The sequence below is a fragment of the Octodon degus genome, unplaced genomic scaffold (assembly GCF_000260255.1).
Source record: "Octodon degus isolate 3935 unplaced genomic scaffold, OctDeg1.0 scaffold00046, whole genome shotgun sequence".
Lineage (NCBI taxonomy): Eukaryota > Metazoa > Chordata > Mammalia > Rodentia > Octodontidae > Octodon > Octodon degus.
Genome location: NW_004524622.1, coordinates 9,215,833 through 9,226,190, shown reverse-complemented (window position 1 = coordinate 9,226,190; position 10,358 = coordinate 9,215,833). Strand labels below are relative to the sequence as shown.

The 10,358-nt window shown below is 38.0% G+C and overlaps 1 protein-coding gene across 1 annotated transcript in view; it reads right to left on the bottom strand.

The window, feature by feature from the left end:
• Nucleotides 1-10,358, bottom strand: part of Cpeb3 (cytoplasmic polyadenylation element binding protein 3) — a 239,286-nt gene that overhangs the window by 35,278 nt on the left and 193,650 nt on the right. The window contains exon 10 of the mRNA XM_004632058.2: nucleotides 333-514. Coding sequence (XP_004632115.1) covers nucleotides 333-514 — 182 coding nt within the window. The remainder of the gene's footprint in view (nucleotides 1-332; nucleotides 515-10,358) is intronic.

Sequence of the window (10,358 nt, the reverse complement as noted above, 5' to 3'; positions counted from 1 at the left end):
AGTAACTCAAGTCTGTTTATAGAGCACTGTGTAAGTCAAACGGGTCATCAGCTTTCTACCTTTGCTAACACATCATCTTTTGAACAGCTTTGATTTGGTATGCTAAGTTCTGCAGATTTACTGTCAGAATTGCAACAGTAACAGGTGAGGCAAAAGGTTCATGAGTTCCTTAAACACTAAGAAGAGTGCTCATTCAGATAGCTCAGATGGACTCGCTGACTAACAACTACATGCCAGACAGAGCTGATCACAAGGTGTTTTTTTCTCCCAGGGGTTCACAGAATAAATTTCATTTCTTTCCTACAGCAATTCCATCCTGACTGCTTGCTTACCCGTTTGTCAATGTCATTGTGTTGAAGCTGCACAAAGCGCGCACTGATGGCTGCAATGTAACTCTGCTGATTGGAGAACGCCACACGGCCAGCACCTTTGGGGTACTTCAGCTCTGGGTCCGTGTCAATTCCAGCATAGCAGACACCACCATACAAACGGTCCATGATCATTGCCAGTTCAACTACAAGAAAATAAACACGGCTATGTAAATATTTGGAAAGTAGTTTTGCCCAAGAGAAGACTCTAAATTAAGAGTAATTAAGAAAGGAAAGCCCATGTTAAGCATCATGAGGGATGTCTATCAGTCTCATCAAGAAGGGGAGCTCTATTCACACAATATGTTAAAATAAAATCGGAGGAAAAAAGAAACTTAAAACACAAATACACAAGAATTTATATGATCAGAACTTTAGGCAACAATATAAAGGGAATGATGTATCAGTAATCCTCTTGTTCTAATTTCTAACTTCTTGGTCTACTGGGAAAAGTTGAAGGTAGGCAAAGCATTTCAAAATGCCATAAAAAGTTAGTGAGAAACAGTTCTATTAATTGACCTTTAAGACTGAAAGCAGCTGCTAATAGCACAATGTTGTATTAGGACTAAGCTATAGAAATAATTAATTCCTCATTTTAACTAGAGACAATGTATCTAGAGTTAACGTAAATCCCTATATTAGCAAAAAAGTACAGATATATTAAAGAATATATTCCATCCTGACAGACATTTCTACACTAACCTCTCAGGTGGAATTCTAAACAATACTAGTAATGATAATAGCAGTGAGAAACATTTATTGAGCATCTATAATGCAGGAAAGCACTGAGTTGCTGCATAACCATGAAAGCACACACGTTCTGTACCTTGCTACAGGTCCAAAAGTCGGGTTTGTATTGTTTGCCACATTTCTTGCCTTCATATTGGTAAAATTACAAAACACTTATAGGAAGGCACTGGAAATTGAATCTTTCCAACAGTCTGATTCAAAAATATACCCACCATTAAAGTACCATGGAAAGATACTTACCTGTATCCCAAATTGCCTGAAGGTAACTGCTTACTTCAAATTGGACAGCACCTCTTCCATGTAAGACCCTTCCTCTTAGGCCACAGTATAAATCCAAAAGACTCAGTCCTACCCCTGGGAAGTGACCCAAATACCCATTTTCCTATATATAGCGCTTGGAAACCTAGATATAGCGCTTGGAAAGGAAAAGACAAGGAGGATACACGGTGACCTGGTCACAGCCACTGTGCAAAGACCATCACACAATGTGCAAAGAGTTCTGAAGGAATCATGTCCGGGGAGAGGGAAAGCATCATGACCGGATAGGATGGGAAAGATTTTTGCAGCAGCTACAAGGGTTGAAAGGCTGAACAGTGTAAAAAGCTCTTGCCAAGATTTCTACAAACAGAATGAAATTGAAATATTATTGGCTTCTTTAATACAAACCTACTGAAACAATAATAAAAACAGTGTGACCATGTCATAAGGGATACATTTTTAATGCTTTAAAATTTCTTTTCCTACCAGACTGCCTAAAATGGGTCAGTGCTTGTTTTCTCAGTGGCTGTTTTTAATAGTAAAAAAGACCTGTAAATGGGTAATTGTCAAGTGAGAAAATAAGCTAGCAATAACTCAGCTCAAGAGTACTATTGAAGATGGAGCATCAAAAAGCCACCCCAATTATTCCACTCTGATCAACATTACTAAATAATATCAGCAAGGCAGCATTGTTGGTTAGAGCTCAGCTTTAGGAATCTCATTCATTTGGACAATGCAATACGATTCATGCCCATATTCTGATTATCAGAGTTCAATAGTTACTCACATTTCTCACCAATAACCTATCAAGGTTTAAGCTTTTCCTCATATAGATAATATTATCCTATAACAGAGATTTTAAAAAAACTGAAAGTAGGGTTATTATTTATTATAATCATTAACAGATTTTCCTTATTGGTCAAATGGGCTTAATAAAATAAATAACCTCAAGAGCCTTCGACTCAAGTCAACAACTTCTGTGGCTAACCCACTACTATTGTGGACTGCTGGACTGTGTTGGATTGTTTTGCTGAATTCACGCACCTATACTATTTAGATGCCAATGGAATACCCATTTCTGACAGGACTAAACAAAAAAAGGGGATACAAAGGAAGGACCATTTTGTATCTGTATATGTAGAATAGTTAGGATAGTTATACAGCTACTTTCGCTTAATTCAATGAGAAGAAAGATTTGTACTAATAATGTTTGGACAGGTTATCCTGTCTGCATCTTGTACTATGGCTAACCACTAAGAAGATAACAATGTACAATGTATTAATCATTGAAAATGTCCTATTAATCAGTTTTTAAACTGTCTCACTGATATTTGTTTCTCAATAAAATAAAATTAAATTAAATTAAAAAGAGCCTTAGAAATTAAATACTACTAATTTTCCAAAGACTATGTTTCCTCTAGAATGGAAAAAAGAAGATATACCCTCAAAGCCCAATGAATAACTAAGAAAAGAATGCTGGCAAGGAGCCATAGGACACGTGTCTTCCACAAGAGGAATGATCTGAGAAGGCAACTGATTAAGAAGGTACATCAGTTGTAAGCTTAAAGCTCCAGTTAAAGAGACCAGTTGCTGTACCCAAAGGTTCTTCTATATCTTACTGTCCCTCCAAGGAATCGGAGTGATCTCCTGAAGCCAGAGAAGGTGCTTCCTCAATTAGGAGCATTGCGTTATGCTACAAATCTGTCTTCTAGACAATCATTTCCGGGTGCCAAAGATTAGATCATGACTCATGTTTCTGGCAGTTAAGAACTTTCTTTTTTTTTTTAATATTTATTTATTTTTATTTATTACATTTATTTATTGTGTGTGTGTTGTGTGTGGCCAGCTCAGCCCACCAGGGGGCAGGGCTGGCTGGCATGTGGTGCCGGGGGATCGAACCGAGGTCCCTGTGCTTTGCCAAGCTTGTTTCAAGTAGGCGCTTTAGACCACTGAGCCATCTCACCAGCCCCAGTTAAGAACTTTCAATAGCAGAAACCCACATCCATTTATGCTTTTATGAAAACTAATTATAAATAAATCATTTCCATTTATGAGCTTACTCATTTTTTTGCCATCTAAAAGTCTGAAGACACTTGAACCAATAATGTCTCACATAAATGAATAATTTATTCATCTATTTATTGAATTTTTTGAAAAGGTAGAAGAAACCAAATTTTCTTCAAAACCAGAGAGGGTTTGAGGACTGTGGAAACATCCCATCTTTCTACCCTCATCTCTATTTTAACTATAGAAAGTCTAATATCATGATCATCCTTGAAGAAAAGTAACAAGCAACTGCTTTGATATGTGGTTATTTATTAAATCAATAAATCTTCACTCCATACACTTCATGAATGCTAAAATTATAAAATGGTCAAAGACTAAAAGGAGGTCATGGAAGCACTAAACAGTGTCTAATTATTGAGAAAGTAACCAATTTTTCAATAAGTGCCCTCTTTTTTCAATAATTTTAATTCTGTAATACAGCACTGAAAAAGAACTAATTTATCTACTACGATATATGTGACAAACAAACACAGAGTAAGCTGTTCTCATATTCTTTAAATCTCCAATCTGAGATTTTTCTTTTTTGCAGAAAATACAAATTTACCAGCAAATGTTAGATGTACAGCTGCTTTTAGAATTCAAGTTTAAAGGATTCTTTACTATTGTCATTAGTTAGCATAGGAGTCCCATAAAAGCTTGGCTCCTCTGGTAAAAGAAGAGATGAAAAAACGGGTTATGATTTTGACTACTTGAAAGTTGGGAAAACAGAAGAAAAGCAGTAAAGGTCTAGCAAAGGTGAATTGAAACCTAAGTTCACCTGTGCCTTGTGTCCACCGACCTGCGCATGAAGGCTGAGTCCTCAACGACAGATGCATCTGGGAATGTAATAAAACCAGCCACTCAGCTTAGGACAGTTGACTTCTAAACCACTCTCTGCAGAAGGAAGGGAAGGGGCAAAACTGCTCTCTGAAACATGATCTTAATATTTAACCCAAGGAAGATGAGGGTACCAGAGCAGGGCATAGAGGTGGAGTCTGGAGTTCACACAGAAGTGACTGCAGGCATAGTGTCCATGAGGAAGGCAGCACTCTCCAAACCACAGTTTTTTTCTCTGCTCAACCAGACAGTGCTCTCAGGGTATGTCTGCTCACCACAGCAGTGGGTAATTAATAGGTCTGGCAGCCACATCCAAGGGCATATTGTACTTTGGACAAGATGCTCTATACTCCAAAGTCAACTCACACCATCTCAGGAACGACTTCCACGCTAGCAGCAACACTACTCTGTGCATAACTACTATACCACAAACTGGAGCTGAGCTTCACTGTGCCATTAACTGGAGAGGGAAACAGAAACATTACAGCTGCGGGGAATATGTAGCATTCCCATAAATCCTAGGTTGTTCTGGCACTGCCACCTCCATGACTCAATAACCTCTCCAGGAATCTCTTAACTCGGTCAAACTGATAATTAACATTAATTGACACAATTCTACCCATGTCAACTTGACATCTAATCACATCTCCTTAAATCATACTTACTCTCCTGATGAACACAAGAAGAAGCAATAATTCTACCTAATGTGATATAACTTTTCTGAATACAACTAAAAATACTATAATCCCTGGGCACCAATGTCTCAACAATTCTAGCATGGTCAAAAGTCCACATCTAGGGGGGCTGGGGAGATGGCTCAGTGGAATAAGCGCTTCCCTGGCAAGCACAAGTTCAATCCCGGGTTCTGCCAAAAACAGAACAAAACAAAACAAAACAAAACAACAACAACAACAACAACCCCCCCCCAAACCCCCACAAAGTCCACATCCAAAACCTACTCTGGGTGAGACTCAAGACAAACTTATCTTGTGAATCCATCTAAAAATAATTTTTAAAAAGTTACCAATTCCCAAGGTGAAATGCACAGGGTAGTCATTCCCATCACCCAAGGGAGGAATAGGTGGTAGAGAAGAATTGCACCAAAGCAAGACTAAAACCCAAGAGGGCAAACATTAAGTTCTCTAGCTCCACAGTCACACCCAAGGCACATGGTGTAAGACGTGAGTTCTAGAGCAGCCCCAATCCTATGGCCTTGCTGTTTGCGTGCCACATAATCTCTATCTAGGGCTAGTTTAGCTCACTGTCTGTGGCTTTCCTTGGCAGATGATCCAGTTTTTTCTATTGCTAACTTCTTGGGATCTCTGTTGCATCTTTGGCTTTATTTCTACAGTGTCACACAATCATCTCTCAGGAACACCCTGTCTAGCCTCCCAAACCTTCCTTTGAATTCCTTCATAGCCTCACAACTTCAGTGCCTGTAAAACCAGCATCATAAGGATGCCACTAAGAATGCCACTAATACAAGCAGCATTTGGTGCACTTGAACCTGGCTGTGGCAGCCTCTGAGTGCTAGAATGGATGAGTATAGTGAAATGAATCCTGGAGAACCAATTCCCTGATTGGTGGCCTTTTTCAAGTAGGAGGCCCACAGGCTCTTTTCCCAAATGAAAGGTTCATACTTTTGCATCCTTGAGCCTGTGATGGGTGGGGTCTTAGCTGATTCTAAGATGTCTTTAACTTCTTTGTTCAAAGTACTTCGTTTCATTTTAGTGACATGATTTTTTTCAGCAACCACAACCTTTGGCTTTAACATCACACATGTCTACTTTCTAGCTAAACTTTAAGATTTTCAAATCTTCCTGCTCTGCTTTTCACTCCTGATTCTCAATGTACTCTCGCTAAAAGCAGCCACCAGTACAAATCCTACAGCCTGAACATTGGGTTGTCTTCAAATTTTCTCTGCCAGTTCAGTTAGCATGTCACCTTTAAATTCAGTCTCATAGTCTTAGCCGATAGATAATATGTAGACAATTTTTTTTCCAGAGTGTAACATCCATAGCTTCTAGTTCAGTTTGCAGCAGAGTTCATATTCCCAACTGAAACCTTCCAAGCCTGGTTTTTATTGTCTACATTTCTATCAGCATGCTGATCTTCTACGCTCTAACCAGAATCATCCATTATCCTCTTCCTACAGTGTTCTTGGGCTTTTCTAGCCTGCCTCTCCATATCTTTCTAAATTCCTTCCGCAACCAGTTCCAAAGGCTCTGAACCACATGGTCAGGCAGAGTCACAGCAACAACTCCACTTGTCTGGTACCATTAAAAAAAAAATCGGTCAGCTTTTCATAGCCAGGTCCAAAGACCCAGCAAATACAACTTAGAGGAGGAGGAGCTTAGTTTTGCTCACAGTTCTAGAGGTTTCCGTTCATGATCAGTAGGCTCCACAGAAGCAACATCATGGCAGAAAGCAGAAGGGTGCAGTGCAGCAAAGCTGCTCACTTCATGGAGTCCAGGAGCACAGCACAGGGAAGAGTGCCAGCAAAAGACTTGTCCTCCAGAGGTGTCTACCTACCAGGCCAAGTTCCCTGGGCCCCATCTTCTTGGCACTTCAACTAGACCACCAGTGGGTTGATCTGCTAATAGGTATCCCCTTCATGATCCAGTCATTTTGCCAAACTGTCAAATTGACATTTAAGACTAACTGATACAACTCACAATGGCAGTTCACATACCTCAAAGGAAGGAAATGTGCTCATATGCTTGCATTTATGTTGATAATATTTTAAAATAGAACAACCAAATGAACAACCAAGTCAGCAGAGTGTTTAACTTGATTAAACTGAACTGGTATCAAGTTATTACTGTTACAACATCCCATATCTCAGCTAAAACAGCTTCTTTCTGTGCAAAGAGATCAAATTTGAAGTTTGAGATTTAAAAATGAATCTTTGCTTTTTCACTTGTTGCTGTCTTAGACCAATTATTCCATCTGAATTTTTCTTTCTCTTCTTTAAAATGAAAGTCAACCATTTATAATTTTTTTTTTTTTTTTGATGGTACCAGGGATCGAACTCAGGATCTTGCACTTGCCAGGCAAGCACTTATTCCACTGAGCTATCTCCCTGGCCCCCTATAATCTTAATGATAGTGAAGATTAAACATAAATGCTCTCTCTCTCTCTCTCTCTCTCTCTCTCTCTCTCTCTCTCTCTCTCACAAATAAATAAATTAAAAAAAAATAAAAAAATAAACATAAATGACAGCTCTAATCACATTGCTGAGTACGGAGCGGGAATCCAATGTTTAGTTTTGTCTAGGGAGTGTTTCACCCCTATTCATAAATCTTTGTTTAACATAAAGGTGGTCTTGCTTCTGCTCTATATACTCCAATCCACCCAAGTTATCTTTGATTTTATGCTAATATTTCTCAGTCTATCACTTATATGTCAAAATTTGATAGCAACTGTAGGTAAGGGTTTGTTTTTGGAGGGAGGGAGACCAAAAACACATACTAACATTAGAAAGTTCTTAGTGCTAATAGCAATGCAGTTAATCAAGCCAGTCAAACAATGTCAAAGCAAGTCAGCAAGTTAGATATATCAAATCTGGAATTTGGGAGATTTCATATTAAACTTTGGGTAGGTTAAAAAAAACTTTTACTGCTGAGAAATGATATAGTATAGGATGATTTCAGAAAGCTACTTCTTTACAAAACAAAGCAGGATATTGTTATAATACTCACATTTTCTAAATCACAAATAAGAGGGTGATTTCTAGTTCATAACAATGACCATAAAGTTTTTTTATTTAAAAAAATTTTTTTTTTGTGGAACTGGGGATTGAACTCAGGCCCTTGTACTTGCCAAGGAAGTGCTTATTCTACTGAGCCATCTTCTTGGCCCTCATAAAGTTTTTATAGAATGTCTGAAATAAATGATCTTAGAAAAACTCAGGATATATGTCCTCTCTATATATGATATATATCACTGAATATTTACCTCAGAAGTATTTGCTTTCCAGGAGTAGGGATGTAGCTCAGTGATAGAGTGCTTGCCTGGTATGCATGAGGTTATGAGTTCAATCCTCAGCCCCATCAAAAGAAAGAAAGAAAAGTTTTTCTCTTCCACAGAAAAGTCATCTTCATAACAGAGCAAGAGAGGGTAAAGTAGAGAAGGAAATGTCAGTGTTCATCCCAGAATTATCAAAAGGGAAAAAGTACAGAGAAAAGAATTATCAGAGCAATTAGTTAAGAAACACAGGAGATCCAAAGATAAATAAGAAAATGGTAGAACCCAGGGGCTCAGACAAACAATCTTTCAAGATTGTTTTGCAGAATCTGGTGTGTTGGAAGGATGTTTTGAAGTGGAAGAAAAGCTTACATGTCTCTAACTGAGGGTTTTTCAAGCCTGATCAAAGTTGGGAATGGATAGTTCACAAGCTTGGTAACTGCGACAGTCCTCAAGTCAGATGCTGTAGCCAAGAAGTTGGGGTGAGAGAAATACTCATATTAGTAAGTTGGGGTGTATTTTGAGACCAGATATTTCATTCAACACTCCTTCCTGGGTCTCCTCATACATTTCGTGTTAGAGTGACAAAGTACGAACTTGGAAAGGACTTATGCCTTAGGGATATGCAACAGAGTTATTTCTATACGACATTTTGGAAAACATTTGGCTTATATCTTGAATGAAGGGTGGCCGCATGCTGTTGTATTTCCAGGTAGTAGAAGGCAGAGAACCCGAATAAATGTCCATCTCCTTATACTTACTCTGAATCAAACTTTATGTGCAAACTTTAGCCACATGGTGGCATGGTGAGCCTAACAACAGTCTTTCCTGGCAGGGGGATGGGTGAGGTAAAAGAAATCAAAACCTAAGAAAAAAACTGGACTTGAGGCAAATAATTTTTGCCTTGCTATTGTCATTCATGCAAGTGACAGAACGGACAAGAGACAGTGCATTATTTGACCTAGAGAAACCCTCAATCAGGCAAGGAGAAAACATCTAGATCTGGATTTTCCGTTGATATTTTTTCATTTTCAGGTGAGTTTTTCCAGACCTATCATTTTCCCCCTAATCTGGATAGAAGAAGGAAGAAGGGGAGGAGGTGGAGGAAGGATGAGGAGGAAGAGGGAGGAAAAGGAGGAAGAGGGAGGAAAAAGAAGAAAGAAGTCACCTGATCCAAGGACTTATCTAAGAAAAAATAACCTGAATTTAGGATACTATTACCTAAAACAGGTTGCCCTATTTCTTTAGAGATGTTTGTATATTTTCATTTGGAAGGATAAGGACTGTACTTAGAATGAAAGTGAAAATGATACCTGTCTTAGAATGGGGAAACAAAACATTAAGAAAAAAAATCCAAACAATATCCATAGAAATAATTCTTTTGAGTGATAATATTTTAATATGTTACTTTAACATATTAAAGAATAATTGTTGGCTCAGGCTAAGGTAAAAACCAACTGTTCAGTTGGGTCATTTATATCTTGTCCAGGGTTGCTCTCTGCTTAGAGCCTGAAATAGTTTTAAAAAGATTTTTCAGAATTTCATTTGGAAATAATAAAAAATGTGAAAAGTATTTTGACTGCAAATTTGAGAATCACTTTATGAAAGAATTGTTATAGTAGTATCTAATTAATTGTAAGTTAGAATTCTATCACACCTTTCCTTATTATGTTCTGAGATCTCTGACCTAATACATATGATGACTTGTTAGTGTGACAGTAGGATGTTCATTCAGTTTAGTGTAATGTGTATTTGCTCAATGTCAGTAACACAATGGTATTCAGCAAAGCTACTGCTCCTTGAACTGCATGTCCTCAATTTATGAGTATCTAGCAAAGTCAAAATGAACTCCTTTAAACATAGTCTTCTATTCCAAGACACAGAGTCCACAAAGCTCAGTGTATTTCAAATGAACCTAATTCTATATACACAGATAAAGGTTGCACAAGGCAACTTTTTTTTTTTTTGTCTAGATAATATTGCTTCCAATTTGGAAGTTTTGGAATAGATAGTAAAGTTCTAAACACCCATGTAGATTACTTAGCTACACCTAAAAACTAGCTGAACTTAAGGGAAGTATTGGCAAGGGAGGAACATTTTTCATTAGACTAAATGACTTTAGATTACTACTTA